The sequence below is a fragment of the Acartia tonsa genome, chromosome 11 (genome assembly GCF_053477335.1).
Source record: "Acartia tonsa isolate MP-2025a chromosome 11, ASM5347733v1, whole genome shotgun sequence".
Classification (NCBI taxonomy): Eukaryota; Metazoa; Arthropoda; class Copepoda; order Calanoida; family Acartiidae; genus Acartia; species Acartia tonsa.
This window is the reverse complement of record NC_137270.1, coordinates 46595563-46619844: the sequence shown is the minus strand read 5'-3', so window position 1 is coordinate 46619844 and position 24282 is coordinate 46595563. Positions and strand designations below refer to the sequence as shown.

Genomic DNA, 24282 nt, shown 5'->3' with positions numbered 1-24282 from the left:
CTTCAGTGCTGTAATTTCACCACAATTGTCATATCATAATGTCAAAATTGTAGTCATTATACGAAATGAAAAGATTATTGATCATATATTTATTTTGTGGATCCTTATGAAATAGAGAGTAAAATATTAATCTGTTGCCCATAACGTCAAAGAGGAGGAGGGTAAAAGGGTAAAAGGGTGTTTAGTAAGATATATAAGTTTTCCGGAATTTTAAAGTTAGGGGGAGTTTTATAATCAGCATCAAATTTTGAGGATTTTTTATAAAATTCGTTTTTTCTATAATTCTTTATCTAAAAGCGGAAATGCAATTTAAGTTAATTAATTTTGGCATCTGTGATTGGTGGATTTAAAAATTCTGCGCTCTGATTGGATGGCGTACATCATTCAACCAATTAGAGCGCAGGTAGTTTAAAATCCACCTATCCTATTGGTCAAAATTAATTAACTTAAAATGCATTTCCGCTTTTAGATAAAGAATTATACAAAAAACGAATTTTATAAAAAATCCTTAAAATTTGATACAGATTTCAAATCTCCCCCTAACTTTAAAATTTCGGAAAACTTATATATCTTAGTGTTTAGCCCTTTCAAACCTTGAAACCACTTATTTACTACCTCAAAATAAAATAAAAATATTAAATTACCAACCTTCATCCTTTAAAACCACTCATTTTACCCATTAATTAAAAAACTTGGACGTCCTTTTTAGTTCGAAAAAAAATACAATAGCTGTTTTCTAGTCTAGCCAGTAATTTTGGTAATTGTTGTAATATGTTAGAGTGTTGTTTTCAAATGAAAGAGAAGAATGATCAAATAATACATTTTTTAAAAATTCTAATCATATGCATGAAGTTTTTTTATATAGCGCAGCCACTCTATATTTTCGTTCAGTCCGTCCGTCAGTCAACCCGTACATACGGTACAGTTAGCTCTTTTTGTTAATTTATAAATGTTAGAAGTGTACTTTGCATGATGATTTTTATAACAATTAGGTATGAGTTAGGAAGTGTATTAACTCTTTAATCGTTACCAGAAAGTCCGTACGTTCAATTAAATCATGCTGATTTTTAACTTTTTTTACACCAATTTTTTGTATGATCTAATTATCCTATTCATATGATTTTTGGAATATCAATTCCTATTACAATAAGGTACAATGTTATAAGTGAAGCATCTCTATAATCCTAAAAATGTAAGTTTGTCCTTAAACAGTATCCTGTATTTAAGCAGTTTATGGATGTTGTCATGATTGTAGCATTGCTACTCTGTAAGTAAAGTTTGTCTGAACTGCTGGTTTGAAAGTCAATTCTTGATTGTTTTAAAGTAATCAAGCAGCAGTCTACACGATTTCATTCAAAGTTAACAGTATCTACGCAGGCTAAATTCTACAGTACCTACTCAGTCTAGAAATTAGGAAAGTCCTTTAGTCTTTAAGAGACTTTAGTCGAAGCTGTTAGTAACTTTATATTGCTGCGCTGCTTACAAAAAAAATGTTCTTGTCTTTTTCATTCTTTGAAGTCATTTAAAAGAATTTGCAATTTTGGAAACAAGGAAAAATAAATTTCATGAAGACTTAATTCTAAATGTACTTCTTGTAAAAATATTACTTTAGATATAGAATTAGCAAGTTCTGAAATTTTATAAACGCTATACTTATTGCTGATAGCTCCTCTATAATGCACTTAATCATTTTATTTAATTTCTTAAATAAATTTTAACAAGGTCTTTTGTTTTGGTTGTGTTAGCAGTTCATAAGTCAATCATTATAGGTCTCTAGTGGCACTTTGAAAATGGAAAAGGGGGCCTTCAACTTTCAATTTTAAAAAGAGTGGGACTGCTATTTATTACAGAGAAATATCTCTTGGAAGGGTGGGGGAACCGTCCCCCAAAATAGTTATAAAACTTTCCTGGGCATATAAGATTCTTCACTGTAAAGGAGAACCATGTTGGTCCAGTGGTTAGCGAGATCTAAATCTACAGACAGATAGACATCCTGTTACTTTTATATGAGTCATTAAATCAGCAAAAAATTTATGGTTTCCTTATACTAAAGTAACAGGATGTATAATTGTCTTGTGTTTGTACCAAAAAATTTCTCGCTAACCGCTGAACCGATCTGGTTCTTCTTAAGGGTTATAACTGTTTTGGGGGAGGGTACCACTACCCTCCTAAGATAAATCGTCCCAAGAAAAAAATCCCCCCCAAATTTTTTTTTTTACTTTTAAAATCTAAAATAATAAATTAGGTTATTAAATTCGACTCTCCCCTCCTCAAGTGCCCCTAGAGGCCTCTAGGGGGCGTAGCCGCTATTTTCTAAACAAGTGTTATAAATGTATTTTATATCTATAAACCGATAACAAAGCTGAGCTACTTATTATCAGTTCTATTTATCCTTGTTTGTTAATAGAAAATTAGCCATTACATGATAAGTGAATAAAAAACCTAAACGCGGAAAATTTCAAATAAAGAACGATTGTTTCCAACAGTTGCTGAGCAAAAATTATAAAAACATTTACTACAATACATGATATTCTATTTATTGGATATTATCTAGCTATTTTTTTGGTTTAAAAAACGAATTATAACAGGAAATACTATATAAGAATAATATACTTATATAGTAGCTTTTTTCATTCGAAAGAAGTGTCATGTTTAGTGGTTTTTAAAATGTTAAAACTACGGTTTTACAGTTTAATTTAAGTAATTTTAAGTCTCATCTATGCTGTTGTTTTTATTAATTGATTGCCATAAGAATCACCATGTTATATGTTTTGAAATCATTTTAAATAAAGATTTCAATGAAATTATTTATTTTTATGTTTCTAAATCTACAAGGAGTAACATGTCCAATACAATGAGCGAATGAAACTTGAAAATTGGATTGAAATGTATTGGATTAATTATTACTTGGATCTTTCACCAGATTACCATGGAACTTTTGGCTATGATAACGATCCATCTCCTTTACCTCAGTCCCTCCCCTCCGACTGGATGAACGAATTGACCACTAAATGAGGTTCATATTAGCAAGCTAAATTGACGACAAATTTATATGTAAATATGTCCACTTAGATCCTGTATCCATTTGAAGGAACGTTTAATATTGAGTTTTATATCATGGATGTTATCGTTCTTGTTTATTAAAAAGTTGTATTGTTAACTTTGAAAACCAATAAGTTAAACAAGTGTTTTTTAGTTTTATAATATGAATATAAGTTCTCAAAAAAAAGTTTTACTAATATGAGCAAAATAATTTTTAGTATTCCAAAAAAATCCTAAAAGCAATAGAAGTCTTTAACTTATAGGTAAGCATCGCATAGGCTCTAGGATGGTTTTAATCTACTTTTCTCTTAATTGAAAACTTTGGAGGATTTAAAGCAACTAGATGCTATTACCAAAGCCACGAGTTTTAAATAAATATTTTCCATTATGGCTTCGAAACAGCTTAATATCCACTGGATTAGAACCGTTTCTAAGCCATACTGAAAAATCATGTATAGCATCGTATTAAAGACAATTTTACACCAATATTAAAATTAAGATTATAAGATTTATACCAGTTTTGTTAGCGCTAGCCTTCGGCTCCATTGGGGCTTACAAACATTTTAATTTTTTTAGAACATGCGAAAAGCTGTTTATAATACGACGCTATAAATAAATATTCGGATCATGGAAAGAAAACAAAGTCATTCCTAATTAGGACAGAAGTCACTGGAAATTGGTCTAAGGAAGGCTACCTATGTCCTTCATCTAACAAAATCTAACTTAAGGGAGGTGACTTATGTCCTTTGTCTAACAAATTCTTACATTAGGAAGGCTGCTTATGTCCTTCATCTTGCAAAACATAGCTTCTCTTTCCTTCACATAGCAAAACCTCACAAAACATAGCATTTTTGTCCTTCACATAGCAAATTCTTGCAAAACATAGCAAATTCTTGCAAAACATAGCAAATTCTTGCAAAACATAGCAAATTCTTGCAAAACATAGCAAATTCTTGCAAAACATAGCAAATTCTTGCAAAACATAGCAAATTCTTGCAAAACATAGCAAATTCTTGCAAAACATAGCAAATTCTTGCAAAACATAGCAAATTCTTGCAAAACATAGCAAATTCTTGCAAAACATAGCAAATTCTTGGAAAACTTAGCTTTTTTGTCCTTCACATAGCAAATTCTTGCAAAACATAGCAAATTCTTGCAAAACATAGCAAATTCTTGCAAAACATAGCAAATTCTTTCAAAACATAGCAAATTCTTGGAAAACTTAGCTTTTCTGTCCTTCACATAGCAAATTCTTGCAAAACATAGCAAATTCTTGCAAAACATAGCAAATTCTTGGAAAACTTAGCTTTTCTGTCCTTCACATAGCAAATTCTTGCAAAACATAGCAAATTCTTGCAAAACATAGCAAATTCTTGCAAAACATAGCAAATTCTTGCAAAACATAGCAAATTCTTGGAAAACTTAGCTTTTCTGTCCTTCACATAGCAAATTCTTGCAAAACATAGCAAATTCTTGCAAAACATAGCAAATTCTTGCAAAACATTGCAAATTCTTGCAAAACATTACAAATTCTTGCAAAACATAGCAAATTCTTGCAAAACATAGCAAATTCTTGCAAAACATAGCAAATTCTTGCAAAACATAGCAAATTCTTGCAAAACATAGCAAATTATTGGAAAACTTAGCTTTTTTGTCCTTCACATAGCAAATTCTTGCAAAACATAGCATTTATGTCCTTTACATAGCTAAATCTTTCAAAATGCAGCTTTTCTGTCCTAAACATAGCTAAATGTTGCAAAATGTAGCATATTCTTGCTATTTAGACCACCCATTCCTGGGATCTTAAGCTTCAGACAGGAAAACCTTTCTGTTTGGTTATTGAATTGATAGGATTTCAGAACAATGATATTAATTTTGATGTTTTATAACTCTGAATTTTTTCATCCATTTAAAATAGCCAGCTTTTTGTTAATAAATTTAAAAACTAGAAATGCTTTTAAATTTAATTATCAACTAACTGCTATGCTATAGACATATTAATGGAAAGAGGGGAAAGTCTCCCTACCCTAATTTTTATTTCATTTTTCTAGGGCAATGTCTCTTAAGAATGTGGTAGTACCCTTCCCCCAAATAGCTTTAAACCTTTATTGGTCTCATACGAAGATAAATTGTAAAAGAACCATACAATTACTATAATAGCATAGTAAAAAAATATATTTTTTTAAAAGATAGCTTTTTATAATAAAGAAATAAATAAAAAAAACTGTTTGGCTAGGTGGCTAGTTGGGCGTTTACGGCATGGGTCGGAACACACACAAAGACCATAGACTATGTATGCTTAGATTTGTAAGAATTTTGATTTATTGTTGCCTGTTGGTGTTTTATTTTAAACTAACGGCTACGCTCCTAGAGGTCTCCAGGGGTACTTGAGGTGGATGTGGTTTGGATTTAACCCTTCCATTTTTATATTATTTTTAAAATGAAAAAGTAAAAAACAAATTACTCCTCCCCCATTTTTCATTCGATTTTTTAAAAGGTTATTTTTTCAAGGAAATGTTTATCTTCGGAGGACGGTGGTACCCTTCCCTAGAATAGCAATAAACTTACCCATGTCCTGTAAGAAGCTACACTATGAAAGTGAACCATATCGGTTCAGCGGTCCCTGATTATTTTTTTTCTTAAAATCTTTTATATTACACTAGCGGCTTCGCCCCTAGCCTCTAGGGGCTTGGGCACCAAGAGGTTTGATCAAACCAAAATTTCGTATTTAAGATTTTAAAAAAGAATGTAAAAAAAAATTTCTTGGGGGGGTAGTCCAGCCCACTATTTTGATTTTAGTTTTAAAAAGAAAAAAAAAATTAGGGGGGTTGGGGATGTCCCACCCCCTAAGAAAATAGTTATAAACCTTCCCGGGACCTATGAGAAGCTACTCTGTAAAGGAGAACCCGATCAGTTCAGAGGTTAGCGAGATCCTTCGCTACAAACAAACATACGGACATCGTTCTACTTTGTATTATAGATATTCTATATTTATAGATTGTCTTTGATGTTAAACATTTTTGACCCATGCCGTCACATAAAAATCACGCCAAAATCAGGAATTAAAAGGGATAACACAATGGATGATAAATCAATTTACATAATTAATTAAATAAAAAGTCTCCAAAATGTTGAGCCCATAAATGAGAAATTGTTAAGATAAAACTTTGGGTACTGTGTAATAATCCAAGGAGTGAGTGTACATTGAGCTGCTTATTACACTGGTCTCCAAAGTTTTATAGTAACGTTTTCTTATTCGTTGGCTTAATCTTAGGGAAATATAATTGAATTTTTATTGGTTGGTACATTAAAATGAGTGTCTTGTCCATTAACGATTCAACCACTAATCATAACTTATAGAAGGGATAACTTTATGTTTAATCATTGAGGATTTACATCAACTTATTGGCAATTGAATATCACTTTAGATCCCTGTTAATAGTAAACGATTCAACCACTAATTATAACTTACAGAAGAGATGATTTTATGTTTAATCATTGAGGATTTACATCAACTTATCGGCAATTGTCTTATCCCTTTAGATCCCTGTAAATAGTACGTTTTGCGAAATGGACATTATAATACTATATGGGGGGATGACCAATAACAGAGCTAAAGAAATGTTAATTTTCGGATTTTTTTACAATTAAATATATATGTTGAAAAGTTATAAGGGATTATAAATTTTCTTAGTATTCATATTAATTAATACCAAAAAAATAAATTAGAATATTTCTTAATTTCAAAACTTTGTGTGATTAGATTTTAGTATTGGTAATTAACCAACCCCAGGTCGTGTTGGGTCAAAAGTCATAAGGATGGCTCAATTTTGGAATTGATAAGCACGCTATCTTATTGACATAGAATTACATAGAAAAGTTGTCGCCAAATTAAGTTGCTAAGTTCTGTATTGATTCACGTTGATATTATAACAGGAGAAAATTTTGGTTGCAATTTCTCTTCGATTTTATTTTGTGGGCCATTTATCCAGTAAAAAAGAGGGAATAGGTTAAAAGAATTGGGTGGGGGAGATCGTTTTTTTTAGCCCACTAGAGAGTTCACTTTATTATAGAACATGCAAATCTCGTGTAAGATCCAAGTAATAATAAATCCATTGTGATGAATTAAAAATTAAAAAAAAACTTTGAAAATTGACCCACTCTAATCTTCATAGACCATACTTCGCGACAGCGGACGGCATGATGTGTCAAGTTTTTTCTTCTTATTTTGAAAAGCTAGCTTTTACACAAGAACATATATTTTACTATCCTTATAATAAAAGTAACAGGATCTGTGTCTGTCTATCTGTATGTATATCTCGTTAACTTCTGAACTTATAGGGTTCTGTACTTAGTTTAGCTTCTTATTAGTTCTGGGATAGGTTATAGGTATAGGTACCACCCTCCCAGGAGAATTCACCCCTAGTAAAAATTAACCCCCCCCCCCCAAAAAAAAAGGTCTCTAGGGGCAGAGCAGCTAGTAGATCATTAAATTTAAAAGCATTTTTAGTATTCACATTTATTAACAAAAAGCTGGCTATTTTAAATGGATGAAAAAATTCAGAGTTATAAAACATCAAAATTAATATCATTGTTCTGAAATCCTATCAATTCAATAACCAAACAGCAAGGTTTTCTTGTTTGAAGCTTAAGATCCCAGGAATGGGTGGTCTAAATAGCAAGAATATGCTACATTTTGCAACATTTAGCTATGTTTAGGACAGAAAAGCTGCATTTTGAAAGATTTAGCTATGTAAAGGACATAAATGCTATGTTTTGCAAGAATTTGCTATGTTTTGCAAGAATTTGCTATGTTTTGCAAGAATTTGCTATGTTTTGTAAGAATTTGCTATGTATTGCAAGAATTTGCTATGTTTTGCAAGAATTTGCTATGTTTTGCAAGAATTTGCTATGTTTTGCAAGAATTTGCTATGTTTTGCAAGAATTTGCTATGTGAAGGACAGAAAAGCTAAGTTTTCCAAGAATTTGCTATGTTTTGCAAGAATTTGCTATGTTTTGCAAGAATTTGCTATGTTTTGCAAGAATTTGCTATGTTTTGCAAGAATTTGCTATGTTTTGCAAGAATTTGCTATGTTTTGCAAGAATTTGCTATGTTTTGCAAGAATTTGCTATGTTTTGCAAGAATTTGCTATGTTTTGCAAGAATTTGCTATGTGAAGGACAGAAAAGCTAAGTTTACCAAGAATTTGCTATGTTTTGCAAGAATTTGCTATGTTTTGCAAGAATTTGCTATGTTTTGCAAGAATTTGCTATGTGAAGGACAGAATAGCTAAGTTTTCCAAGAATTTGCTATGTTTTGCAAGATTTTGCTATGTTTTGCAAGAATTTGCTATGTTTTGCAAGAATTTGCTATGTGAAGGACAGAAAAGCTAAGTTTTGCAATGTTTTGCTATGTGATGGACCAAAAAGCTATTTTATGCAAGATTTTGCTATGTGAAGGACCAAAAAGCTATGTTTTGCAATATTTTGCTATAATAAGGACAGAAAAGCTAAGTTTTGCAATATTTTGCTATGTGATGGACCAAAAACCAATTTTATGCAAGATTTTGCTATGTGAAGGACCAAAAAGCTAGGTTTTGTTAGGTGAAGGGAGGCTACTTATGTCCTCAATCTTGCAAAATCTTTGTTAAGGGAGGCAATTTATGCCCTTCATCTAACAAATTCTCACTTAAGGAAGGCTACTTATGTCCTTCCTAGGAAGGTGACTTCTGTCCTAATTAAGGAATGACTTTGTTTTCTTTCCATGATCCAAATATTCTAACCCACCCCCCCCCCCCCAAAAAAAAAAATCGTTTGGGGGGGGGTAATCATCTCATACCCCCCCCCCCTTGAACGGCCTTGTGGTAGTTCATGTTTTATTAACCTTGATGGTTTTATCTACACACTTATTTTCATTTGGTGGAGAGTTGATACCCACCTTAAGAACGCCATTAAATGGATTCTTATGGAAACCTTTTTTTTGAGTAATTATTCATGTCTGTACATCCAACGATAATATAAATGTTAAATTTTAAATTTATTGTATAGTATAGAAATTAAATTGAAATTGTGAAAATATTGATTGAACATATTGTTATAACAAAAGAAACTTTTTGATATAATATTCTATAATAAAACTCTAGAGAGACAAAGTGACTCAAAAATCAGCCATGTGACGTCATCAAAAGTAGGAAGATAAGAGGAGAAGTGGGAAAGAAAACCCTTCGAAAAGAGAAGGAAAATCACTCATTTTTATGACGTCAAATGGCTGATTTTTGAGTCACTTTGTCCCACTACATAATAAAGTTAGAGACATCTATAAAACTGAGTGGGTTGAGTGAAAATTTCAAATTAATGTTTTTTTTAATGTCTCGATTTTAACTTTTAATAACTTCAGAAATATATAAACTCGTGTTATAAATATGTACTTTTTAACATTTAAATGCATTTAAACAGTGTAGCAATTGGTTTTAATAAAACTAAAATATTATCTATGATGATCTAAATCTATAATATAATGTAAACTTTGTGGTTAGTAGTTTAAATTGAGCAATATAAAAATTGAAATGGTTTTAAATGTGAACGGACGTACAGACGGTCGGACAGACGACCCAAAGCTAAGCTTTTAAAAATACTGTTTTAATGAAAAGTTTATTAAAGGTATAAGATGTTAATGCAGAAAAAGGTATAACCAACAAGTGAAAAAAATCTTAAATAATATTTTGGGGGCAAATATAAAGGTCGTAAATTAAAGTGTTGACCCCCAAACGACAGTTTTTTCGAATTAATTTCGTTGTTGGTATAAGCTGTGTATAATGTCTTTGAATTCTATCCATCTATAAAACTAATTCGTATAACTTCTAAAAAAATATAAATCTATAACAATCTAATCTAACCGTTTTAACTACGATTTCTTTTTCATTATCAACTACATCTTCCATATTTTCGCCAATATCACCAAGCTAAAATAGTAGAATTGCCATTGCTGTAAAATAGTAATCCTTATATAAAAGCGTAACAGGATCTGTGTCTGTTTGTGTGTCAGTACCGAAAGATCTTTGTAAGCGCGTATCCGATATAGTTCTCCTTTACTGAGTAACTTCTCATAGGTCCTGGGAAGGTTTTAAACTTTTTTTGTGGGAGGACACCACTATCCCCCCAAGAGAAATCGCCCCTCCAAACTGATTAAATAAAACCTTTTTCTTTTTAATTCTAAAATTGTAAGATGGGGGTCGACTTCCTCTTCCCCCCCCCCCCCCACCCCAATTGAGATTTATGTGTCAAAATTCTTTGGTACATAATAACATATATAATAATACAAACAACCAACTCTCTGATTGCATTTCTATTGCTCTAACTTTGTCAAAAGTTCTAATTGTGTAAATTTATTTGCCACAAGTGATTGCATTGCTAAAGAATAAAGATTATCCAGAGGTGGATACTTAAAAAAAATAGGATCACAAAATTTATTTTGTATTAGTTTATTAGTGTTTAAAATCATAGAAGGGTTATAATCAATTATTTATTCTTTGTAGATTTTTCATATGATTTTGGAGGATTTAAAAAAAAAACTATTTTTGGTGATCTGGCGACCCTCATCGCCGATTTAGCGATCCTAATTTTTTAAGGAATCCACCTCTGGTCTTTGATTGCAAGAATATTGCAGTAACTCTGCCTATATTATATGACAGTACATTCCCACCTAAATACAATAGCCGTAGTCGACACTTTTTGACGTCTCTAGTATGACTTGGAGTAGTGAAGTTTAACATGCAAATATAAAACTAGGCCCTGTCCATCTTTAGAATCCACGGTAGAATTGTCATATCGAATTCAAATTTTAATAATTATTCATGTAATAGTTAAATACAAGTTAAGACGTCTACCAACTCTATAATAATTACCAGAAAGATCGTACGTCCATTTAATTAAAACAACAACTATGTTTTATGATATAAATAAACAATTGACCGAATCCTGTATTCAAGCAATTTAGGGAAAAAAAATTTAGAAATATATATTGATATTATATTCTGTGTAATGTTCGTCTGATTCTATAGCTTTGCTTTTATGGATGTTGTCAACCTTGCTCTAACTATTTTTAGCCTACAAAAATACATAACACATAAGGTTATAAATTGAATGCAAACCTTTTAATAAAATTAAATAAACAAAATTCCCCTTTCTATTCCACTTTCTTTTTCTATTGGGAATATTAGATAAAGAAATATATAATCGATGCAGTAAAAAATAGCACATTAATATCAATGTCATACAATTTTTTAGTAGCTAAGCTAATATACAAACGTCAGCGTCTGTCTGTTTTAAGAAATACTATTTGGTCAAATTTTATTAGAATTACAGAAAATTCACTTTCCAGAATGGACCGATGAATATCAGCTGGATTAGAACCGGTTCTCAGTCAAACTGAAAAATCATTTATATCGTCGTGCTACAGAAAATTTTCCACGATTATTAAAATGAAATTGTAAAATAAATATCAGTTTTGTTTGAACGGGCCTTCGGCCCCTCGAGGATAACAAAAAAGATTTTAATATTATAATTTTTCATTTTAATATCCGCAGAAAGCTGTCTATAATACGATAAAAAAAACTATCATTTGTCTATCTTTTTATCCCTGAAATTATGAAGACTAATAATATATTATGGAAGCTTTTAAATTTTGCTTCGACCTGTCACTTCATAAGACAGGTTAAATAAGTTCGAGGACAGACATAAGTTTTGTAAAAAGCCCATTTTTAAAATTTAATTGTTATTGTCCAAAATATTGTTAGCTTATGTTTGCCATGATTCTGCACTGTCTAAAGTGATTTTTTTATTTGCATTATTATTAAACAAAGTACTTTCTTGAGTACTAAATTCCTATCCGTTATTTTAAAAGAAATTGAAAATAAGGATGACAACATCCATAAAAGCGAAGCTCTGAAATGGAAGGACAACGAACATTAAGGCTTGTATTGTGTCTGAAGTGAATAATCAGAATATAAATGTATAAGAGTCGAAGCAAAATTTTAAGTATATTTGTTGAAAAAAGGCTTGATACAGGATGATGTTTATGGACATACTTACATTTTTAGGACTTGATTATAGAGTTGTTTCGCTTATGATATTGTACTTTTTGTCCCAAAATTAGTATACCAAAAATCAGATCAATCGGATAATTAGATCACATAAAAATTTGTTGTTAAAAAAGTAAAAAATCAACATGTTTTAAATGAACGTACGGACATTCTGGTAGTGATTATAGAGTTGCTACGCTTTCTAAATCGTACCTAACTACTACAGGAATCACCATGCAAAGTTTGAAATCGATAGGACAATTCTAACATGCCTAAATTAACGAAAAAAGCTATTCGTTACGGACGGACGGACGTACGGACGGACCGATACTAATTATAGATAAGCTTCGTTTTTTCAAAAATGTATGAGGTATCAGTGCACTACACAACCGACCATTTGTAAGCTATAACCTTTTAATATCTTACAATGAGTATTTTTTAATTGTTAAACTTGTTTTCATCATATTTTCCTTATCCTATTTTAATTTAAATAAACACTTTTAACCTTAGCCTTAATATTCTTATTAGAAAAAAAACTTTGCTAGGTGTTTCCAAAAAATGCTCGATAGCAGAAATAGCACTATTTTTTTTGTCAAATATTTATATGATGTTTATCCTCACATTGGATATTTATTTTTATTTCTATTTGGTTCAGGCAACTTTATATTGCTGGTATAGTTAATAATAAATTAAATATATTTTTGTTGAATAGAGAAAAACAAATTCAAATTTTGTGATTAACACTTTTGCAACTATTAGTAAAACCGGTTAAAAGTCATATTAGAAAAATGCTTCGAAAAAATTTTAGTCATAGAATTATAATACAATGCAAGAAGTATATATCAAACAACTTTACAAATCCTATCATCATTCGAAAAAAATAATGATAACAAGATTTTATTAGTGTACATTTAAATTGAAAGATTTGGGGTCCAATTCGACGCTTCCCTAAAAGTTGTAGCCGAGCCGTTATAGGGTCTCTAATAACACACAAATTATATACCTGCACTTTTATGTATAAATATACTTACTTTCATTTAAATTCCCTTTCATTTCCCTATAGGCCTTTTTACAATTATATATGTTTGTTAAAACTAATTTAAACCAGAAAGAGATAAGGATTCTAAAAAGAAAATTGTAGAATCTAATTTGATATTTCAGTAGAATGTAATATTTGTGTTGGGGTTTTGTTCTAATATTCTAAGTAACGCAGCTACTCAATAACTAGTCTTTACGTCAGTCAAACTACAAAAACCCACATTTACTCAGGAATCTGAAGAAAAGATAAATGTATATACTTCCCCAATGTATTTTGTTTACATGTTATAATAAAAAGGCAGTTATAAAACTTTGTGTACCATATTAATTTACAGGCCAATGTCCCCTCCCACCCAGACACTTACTAAACTAAATTTAATTACTTTTTATGAAATATATATCTTCATAAAGTAACAGGATGTCTTTCTGTCTGTCTTTATCTATTGCTTACCACTAAAGATATCTGTTTATTATTTACAATGTAGCTTTTCATAGGTCTAAGGGGGGTTTAATAATCACCACCCTTTTTAAGAGAAATCGTCCCTAGAAAAAATTACCCTTTAATTTTTTTACTTTTTATTTTTTCTATTTAAAATGAAATTTAAAGAATGAAGGGGTCGACTTTCTCCCTCCACCTTTATTGCCCCTAGAGGCCTCTCAGGGGAGTAGTTGCTAGCAAGTCTTAGATTTATTTATAAGAATATTAATGTTATGGAGATAATTGTCTTTGTTTTCTGAATATTAATCTCTGTCCGGAATTAAAGAAATTACATTTGCTTTAGAATATAAAGTTTGATTATCTATCCAAACATGAAACCATTAACAAATAGTAATACAACAAGGCTGGATTCTTTAAAAACTTTTTGGCTCACTGACTCACTAAAATTAGTGAGGCTCGCAAAAAAAATTTGTGAAAAATCCTCCAAAATCGCATGAAAATCAACAAAAATTATATAAAATCATAAACGGGTTATTAGCATAAGATTTTGTTTAATTTTTGAAGATTTTTATTGCAATTTTGGAGGATTTTCCACAAAATTTTTTAGCAAACCTCACTAATTTTAGTGAGGCAGTGAGCCAAAAAGTTGTTTAAGAATCCACTTCAGAACAAGGGTAATTTTGTTCATTAGGGAAAATTAAAAAGATCAATTAATATTTTCCTTACATAAACATTTGGTTTCCTATAATAGTAGATGATGTGTAATTATAGAGTAGCTTTTCTCCTATCAAGTTTAAAAGTAAGAGCAAAATTGACTTAAAATACTTAAATGAAATTAAGTTTTGATTCCAATATAGAAAAGTAACAGGATGTTTGTCTTTAAAGATATATGTATCTGTTTGAAAGGACCAGTCGGACCAATATAGTGAAGCTTCTGTTAGGTCGTAGGAAAGGTTTATACCTATTTTTGGGTTGGATCTCTATCCTCACAAGAAAAGACCCTGGAAAAAATAGAAACCTAAAAACCTGACCTTTTTTTTCTAAAATACCATTAGTGGCCTCTAGAGGCGTAGTCGCAGGGAGTTTTTTTATAGTAGCTGCAATCAAAATACAATTGGTAAAATTTATAACCACTGCATTAACTAGATTTTGTGATAGGTAAATAAATAAAAACCAATTTATCATTACAAAATGGAACTATGTATAAAAAAAGGCTAGATACAGGACTTTTGACTTTTTTTCTGTCGAATCCTTCAGAGTGCCTTGTTTAGCACAAAATCCCAACCCCATGAAAAAAAAATATATGAGGGGGTAGCTTTTTTTCTTTTTTTATATATAATATCAAGTTAGGTTAGGTTAAATTAAGTACAGGGTAGAACCACGCAGGGTTATGGCCTCCTGCAGGGATTAGATACATTAAAAAAAAAACCCTCTCTTTTTTTATTTAAAATTAAGGGGACCAGAGTTTAAGTGCTCTATAAATATTAATATAGTAAAAAAATCATATAAATAATTACATAAAATTTAGGTCTTATTTCTACACAAACCATTCTAAGCTAAATTTATTACACCCGTAAGTTGTAGTTCTTGAAGATTTGATGATTTAATATTATTAGTTGATAACTTGATGTTCCTTTACCCCTGTTAGGAAGAATGTACTTGTTATAATTAGCGATGCATCAATTTATATCAACAAACTTGAACAACTGGTAATGCCTTTTTAAAGCACAGCTAGGGAAGGGTTATTTTAAGCACATTTTTTTTCTTCTGGAAATGCCTTTTTTTGTAACATAAACTTGTGAAATCGATTGCGTCTGTTCCTTATATTTCAGCAAAGTGTGATTCGGTTTCATAGATTACCTTTCATCCGTTTATCTTGAATATAAGGTGAGAAAATCACATTTCCCCAATGCTTCAAACAAACGGACAGACAACATTTTAGGAGATTTCAAGCAGCAAGAAAGGGGACAATGGGCAGTTTATTACACTGGTCCCCAAAGTTTTTAATTTTTGATTATTTGATTTATTAATTTGAGTGTCCAAACGTTTCAACCACTAAGTTTACGCTACAGAAGGGATATTTTTTTGTTTCATCATTGGAGATGTATACTTAATTATTGACCATTGTCTTATCCCTTTAGATCACTGGTAGCTTCTCTACTAAGAAAAAATATTAACCTGATAGTAGAACATAAGTTTCCTAGCCATATCACTCTTGAATAGAAAGTCCAGATCATCAATCATAGTGGGGTCAGATGTGTCAGACAAACGGACATACAACATTCAAGATATAGAGTAGCTTCTCTACTAAAGAAATATATCAACCTGATAGTAGAACATAAGTTTCCTAGCCATATCACTCTTGAACAGAAAGTCCAGATCATCAATCATAGTGGGGTCAGAGAAGAAATAGTCCAACAGTTTGTGCCGTACAAGTCCACTCAACTAGAATAATAGATGTATAGTTACTTGGATCTTACTCCACATGTTGATGTTTCATAATGAAGTAAACTCTGTAGCGGGCTAAAATATTATCTCCCGGCCCAATTCCCCTCCTTTACCCCATCATCTTTTCTACTACTAGATAAACGGTCCAACCAATAAATGCGGGGGGAAGTTGCAACCTAAATTGACGACAATTTTTCTCCTACAATATCATTCACGTATATATTCTACATCCATTACTAAACTTGATTTTAATGCTAAAAACTAAAGTAGTCCTCTCTTACAAGACAATTAAATAATTTGTTCTCCCACCCAAACATTTTAAATTTGCGGCATGTTAAATTTTTCACTTTCAATATCCCAAAAGATAATTTTTTCAGAGGTTCATCTGGTAAAGTTTTAGCGGAGCACACAATAAATGTGGGATTTTACCCCTATAAAAGTTGTAAAATTCAGAAAACCAATCCTTTGATTGCATAAACTTTGTCTGGAAGTCCTGACTGTGCATGGTAATCCACTTTGAGCCAATGCATTCCCCCTACTCTGATAACATAAACAGAGCGACAGTAAGAACCATTTTACCGTCTTCAGTTCTAATGCTTTCTTTTGCCAAGATTCGTGCGATGAACACAAGGAGTGGATGCGCTACATAATATATCACAGTCGCTGGTTATTTATTACCCAGTAATAAGGTATAGCCAAAAAGCAAAATAAATCCAAAATGAAATTGTGGGACATAAAAAAAGATCGTCTTTGTTGCGGTGTGATGCCTCCCAAAATCTTATAAAAATTAGCTGAACTTACCAAATATTTTTCCTAATTTATTAGTTGATCATTACAGCAGGATGTTACCTGGGCTAGAACTTGGAAGGCAAACTCATGCATGGGATCAATCTCCCCCCTCCTGGCCTTCCTCTCCGCCTCCTCCCTTTTCTTCAACAGCTCCTCGGGGGAGAGCTTACTCCCCCCAGCCTATGAAGAAAATTTAATGATTTTTTTAGAGCAATTTTTTTAGACAAACGTTTAATGGTCTTAAAAATAATAGGAAGAAAGATATACAATTAGGAAACATTTATTGAAATTATTAATTTGTTTTTTTTTCATGTATGAGCGACAGACAAACTAAGTTGTATACTAGATGGACTTTTGAAAAGTGTTTCTACACTCAAAAATCAGCAATGTATCTTTAATAGCAGCAGAGAAGATAAAAAAAGACTTGTGAAAATCTTAACTTTATTTCTACATGACCTTTTGTCTATGAATAAAAAAAATCCATTAGAACGACAAGGAAATTTAATTTTGATGCTATTGCCCACTAACATTTTTTAAATCGGACCAACAACACTAAAGAAATGTAGAAATCAGTAAACAGATTAAATTGTCTAAAAAGCTACTTAAAAGTGGATATCATTGATGTTTATATGCTTCTAATGATGGTTATGTTGACAAGAATCAATCGAAGTCTAGCTTTATTAGAAATAGAAACTGGGAAAATGACGGACTGACTGGCTGTAAAATAAATCCTATTTTTTTTTATTAACCCTACTCAATGAGCCGCGCCGCGCTGGTTTAAAATTTATATAACTCACCATTTTAAAGTCTGTTTTTTGGACACCAGGTATTAATAATCACTGAGTCAATAGTTTAGGATAATCAAAGAAATTTCAATTAATTAACCCATCACTGAAATTAAAAAAGAAAGAATTTCCTCAAAGAGCCTAGTAGAGCAAATAAACCCCCCCGTATTTTGAAAATAAGTGATAGGGGAGTAGTTTTTCGTTTGTTTGTTAATTTCGTTTAGGTAAGGTTAGATTATTTTGAGTCATGTGTAGCCCCGATGGGTTAGAGGCCCTGTCTGGTTTAGGCCGATGAAAAAAACGTATGTGCTCCTTAGAAACTTCGAGGGAAACCAGCAAATAAAATATTTGAAATATCACCTTATCAATGCTATTAGAAATTTTTTCATTAACGATTTTTAAAGCTATTTGAAGCTTCCCTGAAATTTGAAACGTGAAAAGGGTTCTACCGTTTTAAAGATGAAATATTTAGATGATGACCTTAACTTTTAATTTTCGTATATATTATATTTTTTATGAGGGAGGTTGTGTTGTAATTTGAGGGACATTTTTTTACTTTTAACAGACAAACTAGTTCAGCAGTTTATGAGATCTTACAGGACAAATAGAAATCTTGTTAATTGAGTAATTACAAATGAAGATTTTGATAACAAATATTATTATTTTTTAAATTAGAACAAATTATCTTATTGTTATTTATTCAGCGTTTTGTATCGTACTGCGGTATTTTTTATATCAAAACACTTTTATTCTTCACAATACCAAAGAATTGAAAGAGAGAGGGAAAGTTTTTTCAGGGATAAGACAATGGTCTACAAATTGATGTAATCCCCAATAATAATACACACAATTACCCTTTCTGTCGATTATAATTAATGGTTGAAATGTTTAATCACTCAACCTAATGTGCCAACCAATCAAAATTTATAAAAAGTCCCTAAATTTGTTAAGTCAACGAATTAAAATACTTTGGGGACTAGTGTAATAAACTGCCCATTGTCCCCTCCCTTTCTGAGTTTTTACCTTTTTTCTTCTAGTGTTGACTTTGATTGTATTGGGTGTTGATTCATTAAAGTAAAATAATAGAGGGGGACATGAGCTATATGTAATTCTGTGCACATAGAGGGAGGGGTGCTATATTCAAATTTTTAAACAAGTCTTTGAAATCAGCTAATATCGTCAAAAATTTAACACAAAAGAACAGAAAGAATTTGCTAGCAGACAAAAAGATCTCCAACAATTTGGGCATTAGTAAGTAAATATGGTGAAACTAAAGTTATGACAAAGTTAGGGCTAAGAATCGAACACATAATTTTCAGGACAAGCTTTTTTTAGTACACTTTTATGTGAACAATTTCGACTTTGGTTATTGCAGAATTAAAGCACAAAACCTTGGTTTATGTACGCTCAAAGGGACACTAGCTTTGCATAATTTAGATTTTTGTGAATAAATTTAATAACAGTGCATACATATTAAGAAAGGATCATTAATAAGATTATTACACTACCTCAATATAGTGAAACTTGTAGCTTGCTAAAATGACTATCCCCACCCGACACTCGACAAAGTAACTAAAAAAAAAACCGTGTGACGTCATGAAAGGGAGAGGTGAGAGACAAGTGGGAAAGTAAACCCCTTAAAAAGAGATGGATCTATTGACGTCAGACGGCTCATTTTTTCGGACACTTCGTCGAGAGATAACCACATCCACTCTTTTCCCCGTCTACTTCCCTCCTACTGGATGAACGAACAGACCAATAAATAATGTCCATATTAGCAACTTGAATTGATAACAATTTTCCCTTGTCATATCATCCACGTATATTCTACATCCATTATATTGAGAAAATAAGATTGGGTTTTCTTTTTTTAGGTATCAAGTTCGAACTTGAAAAATAAATTTCCTGACATATTTTTAGCAAGAAACTAACCTACAGACAGACAGACATCATGTTACATTTATTTGATACCTATATTTGAGACACAGATAATTCCAATTTTTAACATTGGTAAAACTGCCTGTTTCATTTCTTCAAGATCCATGTCAGATCTATAAAGGAAATACACGTCTATGGGGGAGCTCGAGTTCTCCAAGTGTTTAAAACTCATAGTGATTAAATTATTCTGTGAAAACTCTCATAAATGGATGATTTTGCAATCTCGAAGTGTCCCTTTATATAATATTCCCCCTGTCCAAGCTTTGCTGCACACTTGTAGTAATTTGCAAATTAATTTTGCAAACTCGTATTGACCTTTTAATATTCCCTCTGTCCAAGCTTTGCTGCACACTTGTAGTAGTTTGCAAATTAATTTTGCAAACTCGTATTGACCTTTTAATATTCCCTCTGTCCAAGCTTTGCTGCACACTTGTAGTAATTTGCAAATTAATTTTGCAAACTCGTAGTGTCCCTTTAATATTCCCCCTGTCCAAGCTTTGCTGCACACTTGTAGTAATTTGCAAATTAATTTTGCAAACTCGTAGTGTCCTTTTAATATTCCTCCTTTTCCAAGCTGTGCTGCACACTTGTAGTAATTTGCAAATTAATTTATGCAAACTTTCACACCCACAGACAGGTATGGGGATTTATTAACTTTAATCATACAAAGTGCTATAGAGCCTCTAGAGGCACACAAAGTGTTGGATGGGGGGGGGGGGAAGAGTCAACTTCCCTCCCCTCTTCCTATTACAGTTTTAGTTTTTGAAAGAAATTGGTCAATTAGTGTGTATACTGGCCTCTCATTGGTAAACTTAATTGTATGACGTCATTTTTTTGGAAAATAGAAAAAATCTTGGAATCACCAAATGATATATAACATATATCGTAATATTAATATTAGAGAGGGAGGGGATATTATAATGTAAATTACACTTGTACCTGATGTTGGCTAAACTGAATGGGTTAGTTTTATGGTATAATGATTAGATGGTTGATAAAAGAAGTAGTTTCAAAACTTAATTTACAAAAGATCTAGAAACCTATAACTATCCTATAAAGCTATTCTATTAATGACATTATATACAAAGAAGGTGTATTAACTTTTTTGGTTTTTATTTAAGATAGCTAGCCGGTGCTTTTAGTAAGTAGTAGATGTAAAATTTTTCATAGAATTCAGATATGCAATCGGTTTTTTTTTGTAGACCTCTTATTTTTTAAGTAATTTAAGTTTTTTTTTAAATAATTAAGTCGGTTTTAAGGTACTAAAACGCAACAAAATAAAAGAAGAAAATGGCCAGTATGAACAAAAATAGTAAGATCTTTAATTTGACACCTTCATTTTAAAATTCTGTTGAGTAATTATTGAAAAAATCTATTTTTTTAACCTCAGTTTAATAAAAACTTTAAACTTCAATAATTTCTCAAACAGACATAAAAACATGGGTTCATATATACCTTCAGAATCAGAAAAATATTACAAATCCATTCTAAGCAAAATTGAAAAAAATAAAAACTTAAAAAAAAAATGGCCTAAAATATTATATTTTTACAGGCAACACTAAATTGTAACTATTAAACTAGCCAATCAAAAATCTCTAAAATTGACGAATCAAGAAGCTTCACCTCAAAACTTAACCAATAGAATTGACAAAAAAAAGGATAATGTTCATAATATGTTTATAATACGATACGAGAAATAACTATTAATGTTTAATTTTATTCTAAAAAGAAATGTCAAGAAGCGAGAGGTATCATTATCACACATTTGAAATTTCAATCCGATTAAAAGTTTTGTTGAAAAAAAATGATAAAGATAGACAGATGAAGAATTATACCTATCCATGTTTACACCAATAAATAAAAGCATACATCAAATAATTAGATAAAGAACTTTTTTTCAGAAAAAAATATGGTGTCTATCTGTCTCTCTATAAGTATTGATTAAGAACTCACAAGTATCTAAATATGTATTTTATTTTTAGTTCACATTGTAGTCTTTTTAACATCATTAGTCATAACGTGGCTCAGACTGAAACTCGAACTCATAGCACCCGTTTATGACAATGAGTTTATACTTTGAGTTACTTTAAAAATGCTTTTTCCAGTATGGCTTCGAAACCGATTAATATCCGCTGGATTAGAACCGATTCTCAGCCATACTGGAAAATCATGTATAGCACCGTATTACAGACAATTCTGGTCTTAATCTTTTGATTTTAATATCCGTGGAAAGCTGTCTATAATACAAAGCAATGCATGGACATAATGATAGTCTTTGAATAATTACTCTGTGGCTCTGATTTTGGAATAAATTCCACGTTTTGGTCATTTCTAATTCTAACTCTTCTTTTCATTTTGCAATACACACCAGGGAGGGAGGGGACATTGGACTATATAATCAGAATTCTATAGGGATAAGACAATGGCTGATAATTTGATGAACATCTTCAATGATGCTACCCAAAATTACCCATTTTGTAGATTACTATTAGTGGTGGAATCATTTGGACACTCAACTTATTGAAGCATCCAATCAAAATTCTTAAAAAGTCCCTAAAGTTGTATAAGAAAACGTTATTATAAAACTTTGGGGAATAGTGTAATAAACAGCCCAATGTCCCCTCTCTCCCTGCAGTAAAATACATTGGTACCAAAAGTCTTTTTTAACCACATCATTCGCTGGCTCAAAAACCTTTGCTACTTTTAAATTTTAAGTTGGGTTCAAACTTTTATATTAATAATTGATTGATTTATCCCTAAAGGTATCCGACAATACAGTAATCAAATTAACAGAGATAGGTCACTAGCAATCTTCCCAATCATTTTGTTTTAAAAAGCGAAGCTTTTCTATAATTAGGTTCGGTCCGTCCGTAAGTCCGTCCGTAACGGATACCTCTTTTCGTTAATTTAGGCATGTTAGATTTTCCTATCGATTTCAAATTTTGCATGATGATTCCTATAGAAGTTAGGCACGAGTTAAAAAGCAAAGCAACTCTATAATCGTTACCAGAAAGTCCATACGTCCATTTTAAACATGTTGCTTTTTAACTTTTTCAACAACAAATTTATATGCGATAAAATTATCCGATTGGTCGGATTTTTGGAATACTGATTCCTGGGACATTGTTATAGCGAAGCATCTCTATAACCAAGTCCTTAAAATGTAAGTATGTCCTTAAACAATATTCTGTATTTAAGCAGTTTTTCAACATATCTACTTAAAAAAAATTTCGTACGACTTTAATACATTTATAGTCTTTTTATTCATTGTTGACACTCTACTCAAGCTGTAATGTTCGTTTGTCCTACTGTTACAGAGCTTCGCTTTTATGGATATTGTCATCCTTGTTAGCTGATAACGTTGTTATTATCAAAATATAATAATTTATATACTAGTGTCTTTTCCTTCTCAATCTTAAAGTTATAATGCGTTATAGAAGTCTGATGAGAAATACCCTCTCTTTTGGTTTAATTATTGGATGAACAGTTTGAACATTTCCAGATGGAACCAACCAATAAAGATATAATAGAAGAACCCAAAGTTTTTAAGCCAACAAATGAGAACAACCTTTAAAATTTGGATGTCCCCTACCTCTCAAAAAAATATTTCTTTATCGTTGAAAACTGTGCTTTTCTTTAATTGTAATATTTCTTTGTCCGTAGCTTTTTTGTTGTCATCCTTGTTTAAAGCGAAGCTTTTTTATAATTAGGGTCGGTACGTCCGTCCGGAACGGATAGCTCAATTCTTTGTCCTATTGATTTCAAACTTTGCATAATGATTCCTGTAGTAGTTAGGTACAATTAAAAAAAGCGTAGCAACTCTAAAATAAATACCGAAATGTCCGTACGTCCATTTTAAAACATGTCAATTTTAAACTTTTTTAACAACAAATTTGTATGTGATATTATTATCCGATTGAACTGATTTTTTTGAATACTGATTCCTAGGACAAAAAAGTAAAATGTTATAAGCGAAGCATCTCTGTAATCAAGTATTAAAAATGTAAGTATCTCCTTAAACATTATCCAGTTTTTAACATTTTTTTCGACTTTTATATTTTCATATACTTTTATATACATTTAATGAGTTCTGAGTCTGACACTCTAAAAGTTTTAATGTTCTTTGTCCTTCGATTTCAGAGCTATGCTTTTATGGATATTGTCCTCCTTGTTTACATACAATTACCTACTTAGATTCGCTATTAAGTACGCAATCAATTATTTTTTATCCTTTAGATTTGCATAATAAACACTTTAATTAAGTGCAATATTCAAATAAAAAGCTACCGCTTGTATACAGGGATGGCACTTATCATAAGTTACGATGATAATATTTATATAAATGTTACAGGATGTCTCACTGTCTTTGCCGAAGGATCTCGCTAACTGCTTAACCGATATGGTTCTCCTTTACAAAGTAGCTTTTCATAGGTCCTAGGAGTTTTATATTTTTTTTTGGAAATCGAAAAAAAAGTTTTATATATAAGTTTTCAATATAATGGAAGCTTCTTATAGGTTCATTGATGGTATTAGGCTATTTTATGTCAGTCTTATGGTGGTTTTAAACTAGCTATGTTTTGCCCATCGCTACTTATTTTACTAATGTTAGAGGGCCTAGTAAATATAAAGATATGAATAAGACAGCAAAACATGTATAATGAAAAAGTAACCATAAAATACAGACAAACAAAAGACTGAAATAATAAAAGGTATAGTAGATGCAT

At 31.2% G+C, this 24282-nt stretch overlaps 1 protein-coding gene across 1 annotated transcript in view; it reads right to left on the bottom strand.

Annotated features, from left to right (window-relative positions):
* LOC145331328 (dynein axonemal heavy chain 5-like) overlaps positions 1-19730 on the bottom strand; it is a 28594-nt gene extending 8864 nt beyond the window's left edge. Inside the window, exons 1-3 of the mRNA XM_080175944.1 lie at positions 19641-19730; positions 16896-17015; positions 15924-16043 (exon numbers count right to left, since the gene is read on the bottom strand). Of these exons, the coding sequence (XP_080032070.1) occupies positions 15924-16043; positions 16896-17015; positions 19641-19730 (330 nt within the window). The remainder of the gene's footprint in view (positions 1-15923; positions 16044-16895; positions 17016-19640) is intronic.
* Positions 19731-24282: the final 4552 nt, after the last annotated feature.